The 18629-nt window shown below is 33.8% G+C and overlaps 2 protein-coding genes across 6 annotated transcripts in view; both read right to left on the bottom strand.

The window, feature by feature from the left end:
• The window catches only part of TRAPPC13 (trafficking protein particle complex subunit 13), a 31749-nt gene extending 13669 nt beyond the window's left edge, over positions 1–18080 (bottom strand). For all 4 annotated transcript variants that reach the window (XM_010974927.3, XM_010974929.3, XM_010974930.3 and 1 more), the window contains exons 1-5: positions 17949–18080; positions 8233–8301; positions 7571–7670; positions 6478–6562; positions 2043–2170 (exon numbers count right to left, since the gene is read on the bottom strand). In XM_010974927.3, coding sequence (XP_010973229.1) covers positions 2043–2170; positions 6478–6562; positions 7571–7670; positions 8233–8301; positions 17949–17994 — 428 coding nt within the window. In that variant the 5' untranslated portion in view covers positions 17995–18080. The remainder of the gene's footprint in view (positions 1–2042; positions 2171–6477; positions 6563–7570; positions 7671–8232; positions 8302–17948) is intronic.
• Positions 9466–18085, bottom strand: SHLD3 (shieldin complex subunit 3). Of its 2 annotated transcripts, none has more exons than XM_064481018.1 (2): positions 16814–17942; positions 9466–15038 (listed from the first exon to the last, which is right to left on the bottom strand). In XM_064481018.1, the coding sequence occupies exon 2, from the start codon at positions 14921–14923 to the stop codon at positions 14171–14173; it is 753 nt and encodes a 250-aa protein (XP_064337088.1). In that variant the 5' UTR covers positions 14924–15038; positions 16814–17942; the 3' UTR covers positions 9466–14170. The 2 variants fall into 2 exon arrangements, with proteins under 2 accessions (XP_064337088.1, XP_031301931.1); XM_031446071.2 differs by lacking the exon at positions 16814–17942 and adding an exon at positions 17949–18085 and having other exon boundaries at positions 13520–15038.
• Between the last annotated feature and the right edge of the window lie 544 nt (positions 18086–18629).

Genomic DNA, 18629 nt, shown 5'->3' with positions numbered 1-18629 from the left:
GTTAACTACTGTGTTATTTATAATAGTGAAAGACTAGAAATAATGTAAAGTCCAACATTAGGGTAAACGAATTACAGTACATGGTCCAAGCGTATAAGGTAAAGCCATTTTAAAAATAATGTTTTCAAATAATACTGACTCAAGGAGGAAAATGTTCACAGTGCATTAAAAAAGATAAAACCATGGTAATATAATTAAAATTTTATAAAATATTTTAATATTTTAAATATACTTTATTAAAATAAAAATATTTATTCAATATACTTTAATATTTTGATATTTATTTTAATATATTTTTATTTTAAAAATTTAAATATATTTAATATTAAACTACTCATACATATCTGATATATATATATATACACATAAACAAGATTAGAACATAATATACCAATATTTAATAGTGATTATAGTAGGAACACAATATACCAATGCTTAACAGTGATTACAATGGTGACCAATATAGGAAATTAAATTTCTCCTTCATACTTGTACCTAGTATTAAAACAGGTGCTAGGGACTTAAGAGTTCACCAAAACTCAATACTTGCTCTCAAAGTGCTCACAGTCAGAAGCAGGATAGCAAGGTATTGCACTGGTTTTGAAGCTAGATTAAGATTTCTATTCTATGTCATCATGTACTAGCTATTTAATTCTATAAGAGTCTCATTTTCTGTAAATGGGGATTTTACACGTTTAATATTATTTCAATAAACTCAGTTCCAACAGATACTAACCACTGTTCTCTGCTAAATCCTGGAGATACAGCCAATTTTACAGAACTCACACTTTAATAAGGACGACAGGCACTCAGTAAGTAATTTGAAGTACAAAAGATGTAGAAAAAAATGGCAAGTTGTGGATGCTCCAGAATGTGCAGAAAGGGAGATTTAATCTTGTCAAGGAGGTCAAAAAAGCCTCTTTGAGGAAGTCATGCTAAATCTGAGATATGAAGAAGTAACAGTAAACTAAGCAAAATGACACGGGTATTCGTTTGTCAGGGAACAACACATTTTAAAACATGGAGGAGTTCAGAGATAACAAAAGACAATATGACTGCAGTGCAGAGAGCGAGGGAAGCATGATGAAGGGTGAAACCTAGAGTATGTTGCGCAGAACTCTGGAAAACCTACACAAAGTCAGAATTTCCTAGGGCTTGTGGGAGATCAGTCAAGTGTTAAGTAACTTATCCAAGATCACACAGTTACATAAATAATTGAGCTGAAATTTGGACTCCAGAAAATTTGACTTCAAAGCTTATACCAACCACAGAATATATATTAAAAAGTGTCTGCAACAGAGCTTATTATCAAAATGAATTAGTTAAATAATAGCTAACATTATATACTTCTTTAAGACAAAGAAGAGAAGCAAAAATGGTGATGTAAGTGGAGATGAAGAGGGGATACTGAGAGACGGTTAATAAGAACTAACAGGACTTTGTGAATCAACCGGATGTGGGGGTGGTAAGGCAGACAGAGAAGTCTAAAATTACTTGAGATGGCTCAAATTTTTATATTTGCCTCTCAGACAAACAGAAATAGAGCATTCACATTCAAATACATACAGAGGTTCAGGAATACAGAATTTGAGATTATTTTCCTCATCGCTTGTCTGACTTTGGTTCTGTATTTTTGATCTCTCAGGGTAGAGTGTATTTATATACAGTTAAATACAGAACTGAAAATTTTTGAATTTCAAAGTAAATGCTATAACATCAGTTGTTAGCAATTCAAGGGAATAAAGGTGCTTTTAGAGTGCTACCTGGGTTTTAAAGGTTTGCATTGATTTTGATTTTTTAGGTAAGATTTTCTGTAGATGCAAAAATGAAACTAGAGATAAATGAGGGTAAATTACATTTTTTTTCCCTTACAAAACAAACACTTGTTTGAAGTTTGTTTCTGGCAAGCATGTTAACATGGAACATAAAATTCCTTCTGAAGTAGGTTCTTAGGCTTAATAATACATGGAAATAAAGCAAAAACGTCAAATAAAGGCATATATAAGTAAAAGCCTCTGAGATCTAGTAAAATTAATTCTTACATGTGTGTTCCAATCTCCTTTACTTCATGGTGTATGACATCATCAATACAACAATCAGGTTTTAGTTCAGCCACTGCAGAACTGGAGGCTGAAAGATTTAAACGCTGAGAACTTGTCTGAAGATCAGCCTTGAAAGAAAGAGAGAATAAAATCCAAATGAGACTGGTTACCTACTGGGTATGGACAAAGTATGGGTGGACAAAATAGGGGAACAGGAACAAGGAAGCAGGGATAAAGGGGGAAAAACACTTCTCTGGGTAAATCTTTCTGTATAGCTCTGATCTTTGAACCATGGTAATACCTTTATTATATATTCTGTCTCTTACATATTCAGTTATTAAACAGTAGTAGCTCACATTTACTGGGAACCTTCCTACATGCAAGGCCGTGTTCTAAGCACTCATTTAATGCCCACAATCCTGAAATAAGTAGTTGCACCACCCCTATTTCACAGACAAACCAAGGCACAGAGAAGGAACAACTTACCAAAGGTTATACAACTAATAAGTAATGAAGCTGAAATTCAAAATTCTTTAACAAACATTTTAGAAAGTAGAGAAGAAGGGAAAAATAAAAAACTAAAATCCACAGGCTTTCGGTCCAATATATTTTCCTATGTGTTATTTTTTAAACCATAACTAGTGTATATATTATATGTAGCTGAGCACTTTTACATTTCTCCTTTTTCATGTTACAAATAATGCTGCACTTAACATTACCTACCAGGGTTTTTCCAGGAGCTGGAGATATATTAGTGAACAAAACAGACTAAAATCCCTGCCCTTATATAGTTCAAATGTTTGTGGAAAATAAAACAGAATATAGGAGGAATGGAGGGTTAGCTTGAGGTAGGGGAATACAATTTAAATTGTAGGGTAGGCTTCATGCTGCAAATTCGTTTTTGGATGAGTAGGATTAAAAAAAAAAGCCAGAGAGGAAAGGGGAGAAAAGAAACCATTCCAAGTAAGTTAAAAAGAGTTAGCAAAGCACCTTAAGTGCAAAAGCTCAAGATCCATCAGAGGCCATTAAGAGTTTGGTATAATTAAGTGATTCATGTTAAAAAGTAGGGAAAAAATATTTAAAAACATGAAGAATAAGCTTCAAGAGAATAGAAGCCTTGTCTATTTTGTTTCCTGCTATAACCCTAGTATCTAGAAATTCTTCATGCCTGGAACATGGACTTGTTGAATAAATGAGCAAATGCTTATTACACACCATTGGTTCTAAGAGTATGGCTCCCAGACTAACAGAATCAGCATAACCTGAGAACATGTTAGAAATGTAAATTCTTGGGCACCATTTCTGATTGATTAAATCAGGAACACTGAGGGGTGAAGCTCAGCAATAGTGTTTTTACAAATCCTCCAGATGATTTTAATAGCTTCTAAAGTTTGAGAACCAACGATACAGACCATAGGAGTTATCTACTATTTTTTTTTTATTTATAGCACACTATAATGTTTTTTGTTTCTAGAACACATTATTTTTTTTGTAGCATGCTGACGTTTTCACACTTACTGCTGAAAAATTCTTTTCAATTAAAAAACAAAAAACCATCTTAGTAGTTTCCAGTTAAATATAATAGATTATACAGCATTTTTATTCTCAAAAGGAACAGTAAGATATCAATGAAGGAATAAAAGAAAGTAAAGATTCATAATCTGTTTTCCACATTAGAAAATTTTAAAAGCTATAAACAAAGTTTTGAGGGCAGAATTCTGAGTAGCTGAAGTAATGGCAGTAGAGTAAACTGTTAATCTCCTAAGTAATCCTCAAACAAATCAAATAAAATAATTAACTATACAAACCCTGTGTTAGCATAACTAGAGGGCAGCAAATGTATGAACTTCAAATTACCTGTAAGGAGATAAATAACAAATTTCTGCAAACAAATTTCTCATGCTCTTGCCATGAGCCTTCACATCGGACAACAAAAGTTCAGGAAAGAATTGAGCTTAAGAGAGAAGATGAGAGTAGATACGGGCCTAAGAATGATCAAACCCACTGCCCGAAAGACAAAGTCTAACCTAAGCATGAAAATACTCAGAAAGTGCATTACTGGAAAATGAGAGCAAGTCTACAGGGAAGAGACTTAACTGTATGTTTGATTGTGGAGAGGCAATTTTGGAAAGATAAGACTCCAGGGGAAAAAGAGAGTTAAAAAGCTGAGGAACCTTTTGCAAACCATCAGTGAAGAGAAAAAGCAGCAAGAGGAAAAACATTTAGGATGCTGCCGTTCATAAGAAAAAAGAAAAACTGAGGAATACTCAACCTTTTCTTCCTCCACCACTGTACCAAAAGCCACTCAGTAAAGAAAACATACTTTGCTCACAATGCTGCAAGAGGGTGTATGTGAACTAGGAATAACAAAGCATGCCAAAGTGCATTTTACAGAATGCGAAGCCACCCGCAGTCATCAGCTATACAAAAATACTATAAAAAGAAAACACAATGATAACAAATAATTCATTGATCAAAACTGCCACCCAAAACCAGTGGCGAAACAGAAGAAAACTGTATCACAATATTCAAACTGAATTAAATATCTCTTTAAAAAAACTGGAGATAATTGCAAGGCACCCAAGGAAATACAGATCTGAATGAAAATTTACTAAGGGGAACTAAAGAAAAGCAGATAAAGGAGAACAAACTTAGATGCAATTGCAGTTTGTAAAATGATAAACAAAATGCAAGTTCTTAGTTGAAACTAAGATGACTTGGTGGCCACCGCACTGCTCAATAAACATTAGCTATTGCTGTTACTATTCCAAATCGCACTGCCTTTATAGAAATTAACACCGAGTAAAGCCCATGGATACATAAATACATATTTTATAACAAATATGTTCTTGTAATATCTGCTTTTTAAATATTGACTTAAATTATACACATTTGCTGATTTATTCACCTTACAAAAATAAATTTAACATTTACTGAATGCCAACAGTCTATGCCAGGAAAAAAGTTCTAAAGTCAGACTTTTTCATAATCAAATGCAGAGGTTGGCAAACTTTTTCTTTAAAGGTCAGACAGCAAATATTTTAAACTTTGAAGGTCATACAGTATCTCTTGCAACTACACAATTCTACTGTTGTGGCCTGAAATTTGCCACAGATAATAAAGAAATGATTGAGTGTGGTTGTGTGTCAATAAAACTTTATTTATGGACACAACATTGTAAAATGATTATAACTCAATAAAAAATGTTAAAAAAAACTTTATTTATGGACACTGAAACTTGAACTTGATATAATTCTCACTTTACAAAATAAGCTTTTATTACCTTTCTATCATTTGAAAATGTAAAAACAATTCTTAGCTTAGCATTAAATTGCTTTACAAAAACAGGCAATGGACCAAATTTGGCCTGCAGGCTGTAGTGTGCCAGTCTCTGATAATGAAAAGCGAAATCCCAACCATAGTATGAGAACCAGATGCACATGTATGCAAAAATGTGCATCCAGTTTCTCCAAGTTGGGTCCTGTATGAAATTCGGAATATTTGCTCTCTGAGGTCCTTTTCAATTCTAGTACTTGATGATCATGTTCATCCTCATTCTAACTGGACTTCCCTTTTGGCAATGCTCTGGTGACCTAAACTCACCACTTGAAGACAGTTTTGACAAAGACTTCTTCCCTACATACAATGAATTTTTACTTTCTTTATACCCTTTCTCCTTGTGAATAAATTTCAAGTTGTTTAATTGAGTTAGCATATTCTGTCTCTTGATTTCTAAACTACTGCAGGAATTTTCTTATTGATCTATTTCCTACAAACCATCCTATACAATGCTTTCATGTTAGTCTTCCAACACAGTATGACTACCTCTGCTCAGAAGTCTCCATGGACTGTCCACTGTCTTAAAATATCCTTAGCCTTAGCTTTGCTTTTAAGATGCTCCACTGTATGGCTACTACATATCTCTGCAATCTTCCCGACTCTTGTCAAATGAATTTTGTTCACTGCTACAAGAACACATTATATATTTCTATGTCTCTTCCAATTACATTCCAATTACCAGCTGCTTCCAATTACCATGACCCTCTTTGTCTTTTTCTTTAAATCCTGCCATTCTTTCAAGATCCTCTTGTGTTCCCTCTCCTTCAATAAGCCTTCCTGAATGATGCAGTCCCCTGTGATCTTTCCTCCTCTTTCAAATTTTATCACGCTAATCACAAATTATTAACAAAATAAAAACAAAACCCTATTTACCTTTGGTACATTTTCTCACTCAAGCCATCACAAAATTTGAGGATAGGGAAAAATGATTCTGTGCTTAGCATAATATTTTATTATTTTAGATGTTCAATTAGTGCTTGTTATTAATGACAATTAAAAATCTAGTATCAAATGTGGATTTTAATGAAGTTCCAAAACATAAGAATAGAAATTAAAAAGATTTTTTAAAAAGTCCCAAGTTAACAATGTCACTTACTTTTACCAATATATCTTTTACGACTTGATTGCTATCATTATGAACGCTGATATAACTGGAAAAGGTCTCTCCCAAAAATATATTCCTGTGAAATAAAATTAAATTTTAAGCAGAAATCTATTCAAGTTTGAGCAGCACTGTGAACTTCAAATGGAGAAGTTACTGAAAGATAGAGATCAGGTGAGATACTATTTCAGTATTTCTTTGTTTACACTAGGCTGGTCATTCATTACCTAGTGCAATTCAAAATACTAATTTAATCTATAAAACATGTCACATATCTTGGCCCCCAACTACTGCACAAACTGCCAGTTCTCCTAGATATAAGTCACTGAAATCAGATCCATCTTAAGAGTCTTAAGATTTGTTACTGAAGAGGCTAGAGAAAGGCAATTTTTGAAATAATTTATGCTCTGAATCTACAAGAGACCCAAGTTATTGATGTAAGAGTATTTTTTACCAATTTATTTTATTTTTCCAAGTTATTCTAATGAAAATGACTAGTGACATTGGTTTATATTTTTATAAGTATATATTTTATACATATAAATACATAAAGATACAAATATATATAAGTGACCACATTCTATAAACCTTTTAAAAAAACCTGAAAAATTCCTTTTGGTATCAAATTGTCTCAGTTGCAAACAGAGTGGAACCAGGAGCTTCTACCTCATTAACAATCTAGAATAAGAGAACAGTTAAGAGCAAGAGAAGGAACAAAACATTTACAGCTCCTAATTAGCTGACTGGTCTGATAATTTATATTGGGAGACGGCTCTGAAGATGTATAAAAAAAATGCTTTCGAAAGACATTTAGACTAAGTCAGTTAAAATAAAAGGAATTTGTGGGCATGAAAAAAATATGGTAAGATTTAAAGAAGAAAGTTAAAATCCCATCATCCTAGGAACCACTATTGATATTTTGGAATGCATCTTATTTAACTAAAAAGACCCAGAATCACATAGTATAATTTTTGTTAAGACTTATTTTTTAAACCACTTAAATTGTATCATGAGCATTTTTCCATCTCATGGTTATTTTCTGAAAACATCATTTGTAATGGCTTCAAAGTATTGTTGCATTTCTTACCCAAAATTCTGTGGTAATGTCAACATTTCTCCCAACATTAAAATTTCTGCACCATTTACAGTTGAAGGATCATCTCTCATAAGCTGGTTAAAGAGATCTCCTGTAGAATGAGAAAAACATCAAATTTTAACATTTACCTTATAAATAACTTTTACTGACCTAAAGAAATAGCTGGGAGAAATATTTTAAGAAATAATCTCTTAACAAAAACTGTATTTTAAAAAATCCAATTTCTAATCTTCAATACAACAATGCATGCCCCAAATTCTGTTTCCACAGAGAATGAACACTCCAGGAACAAAGAAAAACATATGTCATGAGATATAAAATACAGACAGCTCCAATAATTTAAATAAAGGAAATGCTAACATATATTGATGGAACATTTGATGATAAATGAAATTTTTATAGTGTCATTACTAGGAATGTATTTTTATCAAAACTAAAATAAAAGTCTCTTGCTGCCATGAGGTATCAATAGTATCTTGAATTATAGATATGAGTGAGATCTGTTACTCAGGTAACTACCACTCACAGAACAGGCCACAAAGAATGCAGCAAAGAGCATAAAATCGGAAAGGTTAGGCTTATTCCAAGGAAATACAGGCAATCCAGGTTTCAACTTTTCCATAGGTGCAAGTAGAATAAAGCATGTGCCATACCAGGTAAGTCTTTCTCTTCACATGTTACCGGAATATTGGTGAATAAAGTAGGTTTAGTCAACCGCATCACTGTGATTTAGGAGAGGAAAAAAAAAAACAAAAAGAAAAACTTAGATGCAATTGCAGTTTGTAAAATGATAACAGAATGCACCTAACATTTATCTAGAAAAACAAATAAATAGCTTAATATGTGCCTTCGTAGAAGTCAAATAGGAAAAAAGACCCACCTACAGCCCTGTTTGTTTTTAATTTTCCAATTTATCTATACCAACAGAATAGTTAATCAATCCTTTCTTACTATGAATGAAATCTTTCTTAGTAAAGACTATTTAAAATTCACCAAGCTGGATAGCTATACTATAATTAATCAACAGTATATTATTAACAAAAAAAGATAGAACAAATATGTAGTATCTCAACTCCCCTATGCCTCAAAAAGAAATGTCAATTCTTTAAACATCTTTAAAAAAAGTCCTAAGTGACTTCACTATAAACAATATCAGGAAAGTATTATCCAATATTAGCCTAAGAGGGAAAAAAAGTTTAGATGTACCATTTTGAATATGAACAATAGTTTTATTCCAAAAAAATTCCTTGTAAGTTTTATCTCTTGGTTATAATCATGGGCCACTGGAAGTTCAGTAAGTGGCCCTTTATGTAATACTAATTCTATGTAAAATTTATGAAAGTATCAGTTAAATGTATAGGTTTATAGAAGTCCAACCAAAATTAATATTTGTTCTTGGACTGTAACAGAATGTATCTAACATTTATCTAGAAAAACAAATAAAAGTAAGCTAAGGAAATTAATGGGAAAAAAATGAGAAAGAAATGGACTAAACATATATTACAACATTTCGGCCCATAACCAACTAATTGGCTTACTAATGCAAGACCATACAGATATACTAGGTAATTTTAAAAAAAATATTAGGTTGCGGCAAGAAAAATCAACATTACAAGGTGCTAGGACAAGTGGTTAGCTATCTGGGAAAAATAAAATTAGTTTACAAATTCATTTCAATATCAATTAAATTGTATATACATCAAATTAAAATAGACAAAAATTAAGCTATAGAAAACTAGACAAAGTGAAAATTTATTAAACATAGTCTAGCAAAAATTAAAAAAATCTTTTTCAATTAATTTTAGATTAACATTTTGATCACATCAAAATAATACTAGACAACATACAATATAAAGACAAAAATATAAAATTTAAAATCACACAAACTTGTAAAATATTTCAGAAAATGAATCTCAGAAGACTCTCTTTATGCTCTACCAAAAATGCTCATTTTAATCAAAACTAAAATCTTTAGATTATTGACCTAAATAACTAAAGCACAATATGTGGTATTCATTACCATGTGTAAAATTGTAACACCTAACTACTAATTAACTAGCTCTATCATTCATATGAAATTTAGTGCCTTTTTCATCTTGAGCTTAGCTTAAATGTCATCTTTTTCAGAAAAAAAGTCACCCTGTTTCTCTCATAGCACCTTGTATTTCTCATGAACTGTGTTTACTTACTTACTTGTTTATAGCAGTCCTATCCAACCTTCTTGAGGATTAGGATCATGCTCAGTTTTGTGGCCTCGGTGCTTGACACAGGTTCTGGCACATAGTATATTCCATGGATCTTTGTTGAAAGAATTAGCACCTCACCAAAATCCTCAAGTGGCATTATTTTGAAATTAAAGTTTTTGAACTAAGACCATTAAATAATTTTATATTAAATAGATGGCTTTTGAAATAGTCAAAAGTGCTAATGTTAAAATTTCTGAAGTCACTTGGGTAGCTGGAATCTACTGAGCATTTACTAGTGCCATACATTATGCTAAATACTTTACAAGTATTAACACAATTAATTCCCATAACTTCAAGGTTGGTATTATCATTATCCCCCTTTAACAGATAAGGACACTGCCTAGGGAGGGTAATTTGCATATGAAAGATTATACAGCAGATAGATGATAAAACTAGATTTGAATTCAAGTGATTTCCCTCTGTTTAAAAATAATTTTCCCTATTAACTATAAGCCCAGGGTCATAAACCTGGAATCATGCCTTATCAGAAACATCCCAAGGGAACTCAAAGTGGGACTCTATCTCAAACGAACATTAACCATCAATGGTGTGGCAGGGAAGTGGTTAAGGAGGCGTTTCTGACTTTCTACTTTATTCTTATGTTCAACTAGGAAAACAGATTAAAATTAAGTACAATATGAAGGGGATAAAAAGATGTTCTGAAAATGATATACAGGAGATAGTTCTTCTCAGTTTAAATATCTGACTCTAAGCTCACTTTTAATACCAATTGGTGTTCTGTAGTCTCCATTTTTTTTTTTCATTTCAGATGAAACCAAATATTAAATAAAGAGGAAATACACTCTCAAGGGAATTATGAAACACTCTTAAAAAACTATTCTTGAATTCACTCAAACTGTGTAGCCAGCTTATTTGCTTATTATATGCTCAAATTTCCATTATGTACAAAAGTCCTATAAAGCTTAGTTTTTGGTGATTCCATGGTTTTCTAGGGAATGAGACAGCAGAGAGTGAATAAACAACAACCCTCCATTACAAGAAAAAAGATCCCAAACTGGTACTTAAAACACCTGTTCATATTTTCAAAGAGGGTGAAAATTAGCAGAGGGGATAGCAGTTTATGTAAAGTACTATCATCTTGTAGATTCAAAGAAAATTACTATAAAGCACCATTTGTCATACTGCAGATATTTAAACACAAACTGGGAAAGCCAAATTAGTGACATAAAACTAACTCATTGCTTGAATGATAATACAAAATAGGCCCATATCAAATAGAGGTTTAAAATTCAGTATTTCCTGTCTTAATATGAATTAATGGACCTCAAAAATTAAACTGTTGGAAAAGAGCAAATACCAATAAAAAACAAGGTTTAAAAAAACTGGCAGAGGAACTGTAAGAAAGCTCTGGTTATTAAACAGTGAATATGTACCCAATTTTGAATGTTAAAGCAACTTTTTGGTCAAAAATTAAAAACAGAAGATGTGTTTTTAGTTGAGTGACAAGTATTCACTACACACATTGCACAATTAGTGCCACGTGTAGAAACACTCTGAGTGGAGCTCACAAAACAAAGACATTTGATTTACTTATGAAATTCAGGTTTCATCTAAAATATTCCAAAAAGCTTTTTAAGGTCTTCAATAAATGTAAAGATAGGCCTGAGGTTACAAACTAATGAATTAGGCCAAGTTCATCTTGCATGTACATTTTGCTTGCCCAGCACATTAAAAAAATATTATGGAGATTTTCTCCAGAGTTTCGTAGTTTCAGAGTCGTTACCACAGTCTTATTTGTCTAGTCCCTGAAGGCATTCAAGTTTGTGAACTTTGAAATAATTTAGGGCATTTTCAGCAGATTAAATCAAAGTGAATCATTATGCAGGAGCTCATCTTAAAATTTTTCAAAAAATGTTCTTTAAGATATTTGATAAGTTGGCAAAGTTAAATTCGTGTGATGCCCTCCACACCTTTTTTCTTAGAATTTGAGTTAGTATTTAAGGTAGATAGCTTGTCAGGGAAAAATAAAATTATGGTACTGTTGCTACTTTCCCGGAGTAAGTGCTTTGGCATTTTACCAAATGGTTTCAGATTCACCTTCCTGTATACTTCTTTGCTCCCCTGATTTGTTTTCTTGCTTAAGACTTAACAGTGGAACCCAGAAATACTGCTGAGCCCAACTGTTAGCTAGTGCTAGAATCATCAGTCCTACGGTTCTAAATACTCTAAAAAGGCCTCAAAGATTCTAAATTCTTAGGTTTTGATTACTCCCTAAGTCCTGTCTAGATAGATGAGAAATGAATCTCTCCTTCCTTTTAGATCATAGCACTATTTGCAGTAAAACTCAATCTTCATATTGTCAGTTTAAAAAAAAAATATTTATTTATTGTTTACTTCTCTTTTTTTTTTTAGGGGGGAGGTAATCAGGGTTTTTTTGTTTGTGTTTGTTTGTTTGTTTTTTTTAGTGGAGGTACCTGGGATTGAACCCAGGACCTTGTGCATGTTGGGCATGCACTATACCACTGGGCTATACCCCCTCACCCCATATTCCCAGTTCTTAATCACCTTTTCATTGTTTTTCAATGGGGTAGAAAGTAATTTATATAGAGTAAATTAGAAAATTTTTAATCTGCCACATATGAAGACAAAGAAGCTCTTTTTAACGTGAGATTCTTAAAAAGCTACTCATGAGACTGTCATAAGAAAATATTCACAAGAATATTTTCAGCTCCATATAAAATCATTTCAAAATAATAAAAATGTATCAGAAAAACCTCATTGTGGTCTATGTAAATGACCTTGATTTAGGATTACCAACTTTTAATCCTTGATTAGCAACCTAAATGCTAAGTAAGACCTAACAATAAAAATCAAATCCACCCTTTATGATTGCACAGTAATATTACCCAACTCTTGTTTGCAAAGCTCTCTGGCAATTATTCTGCATTCTGATTTTTCTTCAGCAATCTTGAAAATCGAGATGACTTAAATGAATGAAAAGAGGAAGTAATGACTGAAAAAGTTATCTTGGAAACTCCCTCTACACCTGGTGATTTTTTAAAGACTTCTGGAAGAAGTCAAGGACATGATGATTATTTTCTACACAGCAGTCTCAACTGAGACAATAAAAAGGTACTCAAAGTAGTTAAAAATAAAACAATGTTTGGATAGTGTGAAACCTGATTAGAAAAGATTACCTCTTTAGTTAAAATTGGTAAACTCCTTGTGTTTTAAACAAGCTCAGCCAGGCCAAGCTATGAGAATCCCTCCAAAGGACATATTTACTACGTATTATCAAGTCCCTACAACGCCAGGCACTGTACCACAAGGCAAATGTGTTTCTGCCTTCCTAATGAGTACAGTCTTAACCGGTTTTTTTCAGGGATGTGGCTGACTCCATGTAAACTCTGTGAGGGCAAAGTCCATGTTTGTCTCCTTCCTTACTTTATTCTAGCACCAAGCTCATGGTAGGCATTTAAATTTGTTAAATAAATATAGTTTTTTAAAAATAAAACTTTTATCATATAATCACTCTGGGTATTTTTATGAAGTCATGTATAAACCCAATTTATAACATTTTGCTATGGGGAAACCACAGTGACTCCAAGAACCAGAGAACTAGTACTCAGCATTAATGGTCATTAAGACTGAATTACCTATATTAGATTAAATAAATAACAACTTGATCTCTTACCCATATTTCATACTTCACTTCAAAAGAGGCTGCCTTATTGCCTTAGAGATACATTACAGTCCTAGGCAAATTATATATTTTGTACTTGTGTTTCATAACAACATATCAACTATTGTCTATTACATATCTGTGGAAGTATCAACAGAATCTGGGCTGGTCTCTCAATCTGAACTACATTCATGCCACTTGAATATCATTCATGCCACTTGAAGACCATTCCCAACAGAATTGGTTTTAGTTTTATTTGGGATAAAAAATCACTACATTTTAGGTGAGTAAAGAACAAATACTGTAAAATTAGATTTTGGGGATTTATCAAAATTCAAACTATTCACTATATTTCACTATAATTCGACCACTGGAAAGATGAACAAAAGGAATAGAACATTTTACCTCTAAATTCAGTATAAATAATAATTTATCACAATTCACTTAAAAGAAGGCTGCTCAAAGTAGAACCCAGAAAGTTCATGACTTAACTGACAAGCCTATGAATTCACCTGATATTTATTTCTGGGATATAAACTGCACACATATTACCATACAATTATTTTTCACAATGTTAGGAATAAATAGCTTATATTAGAAAGGGGTCAAATAAAAAAAAAACTTACTAAAATTTATCTCATTGTTTCAGTTCATAATCAGATCATTCAGAATACTATTCTTTTTGACAATCAGTGGAATTCATTACATACTAAAAATAACACCATATTTATTCACAAATAAACTTATTTCCCCAGTAAGTGCTAATCTTCCTTTAAGAAGATTTCCCACATATTCACAGTACATAACATCACAGAACACCCATATCTCGCCTAAATGTCTCTGAATTGTAGCATTACAAGATGGAAGTTCATTATGCCTGATAATTCGATTGAGTTTTGCCCAAATGTCTTCCAGACTTTGGTTGTTACAAACAGTGTGTTCTATTATCCATCTTGCTCTATAAAATGAGTGCAAATTTAGTGCCTTTAAACTATCTTGCAATTTTTTAGACAAAGGAAAAATATTTTCAGTACAATTACTGCTGGGAAGTGAAACACTCCAAGACCTCCTTTTGTGTTGTCTTCCTTTTTCTGTTCGTTCATCCAGGTTTCCAGGATTAGTCTGTTCACTCAGTGTGTGTGATTGGATTAAGTGCCTCTTTTTTGTCAAATTAGGTTGAAACTCCAATAGATCTACTGTGCAATCATAACTCTGTGATTTAACATCATGTTCTGAAATGGTTAAGTATTGTCTCATATCTTCAGCTGCCTCTTCAGAAATCACAGGTGGTGATCTTCTAGGTTTGAGAAGTTTGGACTCGTCATGAGGAAACCAAGGAATAAATCTTGATAGTGGCCGAGTGGGAAAGTCTTGAATTGCTTTCTCTGCAATTTTTGGCAGTTGTGTGGGATCCCTCTCACTTGGTCGATAATGTATTATTACTTCTGTAGTCATTCTGCAGTAATCCAGTTACTCTTAATGAAGAGAAAATTTCTTAGCTGAGTTCCTCAGAGCTAGAATGTAATTTATAATTACAAGACTCTCTTTCCAAATCAGAGGGAAACAGGACCTAAAGTGGAAGTATTGCAAAGAATAAGATATGGTAGGGATAGCCTATATATAGATAGGCAGAGGAAAAAAGGAAAATCAAAACCAATCTCAATATATTTTACCAAAGGGCTACTGGTAAATGTGAATGTAATCCACACACTGGAAATCCTTTCTCTTACCAAAATAAGGGATCTGGATTAGATGCCCTATAAGATCCTTTCAGCCTAAAACTGCTAGTAGTCAACATGTTTAACTGAGCAGATATAATGGATCTGGGAGTATTGATATTAATATATTATACAGTAATGATCTTAAGACTATAGCAGAAACAAAGAGTAAATTAGTAATATTTAAAATGCTAGGTTCATAAGAAGATAACAAAAATGTAATAATCCTTAAAAATGTGAGACATCTGAATTGAAGACAACAAAAATCACTGTACTTTTTAATCTCTTGAATAAAATGCATATTATATGTTACAATTATATGAATTCTACCAAACAAATATACAGACAGAATACTTAATGATTTTATTTCATTTTTAGAACACTGAAAACATGAAAATGGCTTAACTTTGCATTTTAACAGGCTAGGAACTGGTTTCGTGACAGTCTCGTCTGTATAATTGGGGCACTTAAGCACTATCAAGACCTTAGTAGCATGGCTCTTAAATTCCAATTGGGAGGATGAACAAAAACCCTGAAGTCTTTTTTTTTTATTTCTTTTTGCTCTTAGAACAAAGAAGTCCTCAAGTTGCCCCCAGTTAAGTCATTGATAATAAGTTCTAGCACACAGTACACAGGCTCAAGAATGGAGCCTTCCAGCATCTGCAAGTTAGGCTTCCTAATCAGGCCCAAAGCTGCATAAGCTGTAATGCAGGCTCCTAACTACTGGAGACAAAAACAAGTTGAATTCCTTCTCCCATAAATCATTAGAGAACTACTTGATGGGGGTTTTTCCTTTGCCAGGACGACTGTGAGTGGGGATTCCTTGCCATGATGTCACAATACTCATTCGACCAGATTCTGAAGAGTCAAAAAAAGTAACCAATCTCAAAATGATTCTTTTCACTTACTGTTAATGTTCACTGAGTAACAGATTTGACAACTCAAATTCATAAATGACTGTGATCCTTAACATCCATAATTTTTAATATGAATCTAAATATAGATAGTACATTCTTTCAAGAAAATAATGCTTTTATCTTTTTCTCCCCTCTTCCTTACATTTTCATATTTTAAGATATGGCATTGAGAATTCTTTCATTGTTGTCTGAACTTAGTGTTGTATTCGAGGGACACTCAAGTTGTGAGAGCACCTTAGTATTTTACATATATAAAAAAGCAAACTTAAATGACCATGTATTTGACATCCAACATTGGTAAAATTATAATCTGTGAAAATTCCTGGATAACTATGACAACAGGGAAGAATGGTATCAAAGAGCTTTAAGAAAGCTGAAACTATCAATGATTTTAAAGCACTTGTCCTTTTAGGTTGCTGAAATACTCTTCCCAAGGAATCTTCTATTTTGGAAAACAGAAGATACCTGGGAAAGACTATTTTATCAGCCTTGAAGGACAATGGCAGTTAGCTTCCACTCTCTGGAATTTAACTGTGTTTAATATCTTCCAATTTGTATAAAATGACACCTAGAAGCTAACGTAACTGTTCCAAATTCCCATCAAATTTTAAGGGAATGATGTCTGAAAATGCTGTTTCCTTCATTAGGAGGCAACTTGGAGTTGTGGAAAAATGAAGACTTTGTGTTAAAATATTACCTCAATCACTTACTAGTTTTGTGATCTTGAAAAAGTTTAACTTCTGAATTATCTATTCCACATACTTGATGTGAGATGACCGATAAAGAACATGACAGTTTCTTCTTTCTTCAGAGAAAACCCATTTCAGACCAGGATATTTGCTCAGGATAAATTTACAGGTCCTACTGCTATATCGGTTAACATTTCAGTTTCTTAGTTCTACAGTCAGTCAGAGACAGTTCTGATAACCCCAACTATCAGAATATGATTTTACGTTACAAATGGAACTGGTGAGCTTCTGGAATGTTTGATGCTTACACCACAACTGAGGGGTAAGAGTCCCTCAAAATGGACACCACAGGGAAGGTAAGTGCAATTCAACTGAATTCACATGTCTAACGAGCATTTTCTCAGCTCAGTGCAAGAAGATAATGGTAACCACACAGTGGCCTCCAAGAAATAAGTGCATTTGTGGTAGTAGAAAACAAATGAAATAAACTGAAAGCATTTCAAATAAAAGTATTAAGAAAACAACAGGAGTTCCAAAAAAGTATGCCCTGCTGGTTTTCCCACAATAATGATCCAATTAAACCATCAAAACTGTTTGCTGTGGACAGAAAAAGAAAATTGACCTGAATTTTCCCATATACACACAATACTTTGAAGTAAACGGCAGTGTGTTTTAACAAATCTAAATTATATGTTGTACTACTATGTATCTATAAATTCTTGCCACGATACTAGAGTAATTTCACAGATGAAGCGGAAGACTGGTAACTGTCATTGCCGCAGGAAGAGACGAGACAGAAAAAAAAACCACTTTAGATACCCGCTGTTAATCATACTGGTTTACAGGGCTCTCCCCGGCTTGGGAGGGGACGCGAGCTTCTGCGGCTAAAATCTGTCTGGTGACTGCAGCAACACGTAACAGAGTAAGTAATTCACCAGTTATCTACTCCATTCTACAGGGAGGCTCTCAAACCTAAAAAGCGAAGAGAAATCCCTTTCTTCCGCTCAGAGCCAAGGAACAGAGCAGTAGGAGAGTACCGACAGTGTTTAAAAAGGACGAGGCCTATATCCCAGAAGCCAGGTCTATGTGCCAAAGGCTTCGAGAACTAGTGAGAGAAGGAGGGAAATTAAGGGGAGTTGGGCTCGCAAAAGTTTACCTTTCAGGGCCAGCAGGTGCTCCTGCTTGGGGGGATTCACTTCCATTTTGACCGGCACTTTTGACTCACTGGCTACGGAGGCTGAAGAGGTTCAACCAGCAAGCATGAAAACAGAAAAGCGCACGTTCGGGAAGACAGGGCATCAGTTTCTCTCTGCTGCCGGTGGTGCCTTAAATTCTCCTCTTACCACGTCCTTTACGGACTCAACGGCTTCCTTTTACCAAAGCCATCTCCTGCCTCTTAGAGACTATTCGTAAAATACTTCTCTAATTTCCAGCCACAGTCAACACACCGCGACTTCAAGAAACCACTCCTCGGGAACTACACACGGCCTCCCAAGTATCTACACTGCGGAGTAAAAGATGGAGATGGGGCCTGCTGGGATTTGTGGTCTAAAAGCCGCACGGCATGCAGGGAGATGTAGTCCCCCGTCCCCGGTCCGTTTTACTGTTGGGAAGACTATATGGTTACTGGAGCGGGAGTTACCTTCGCCAACTTTACTTCTGTTTTACCCCTTCTTTTCCTCCTTAACTTTATTCCTTCCATCAACTTAAGACTCCTCAATAATAACAAGAAAAGTAACAAAGGCCCCCCACCCATGACTGTGAAGCCAAACACCTAATGATCGGCGGGAGGAGGAACGAAGAGGCTGGCCGAACAGCACCCCACGTCGCACTGCGC

The sequence above is a fragment of the Camelus dromedarius genome, chromosome 3 (genome assembly GCF_036321535.1).
Source record: "Camelus dromedarius isolate mCamDro1 chromosome 3, mCamDro1.pat, whole genome shotgun sequence".
Lineage (NCBI taxonomy): Eukaryota > Metazoa > Chordata > Mammalia > Artiodactyla > Camelidae > Camelus > Camelus dromedarius.
This window is presented reverse-complemented; position numbering and strand designations above follow the sequence as displayed.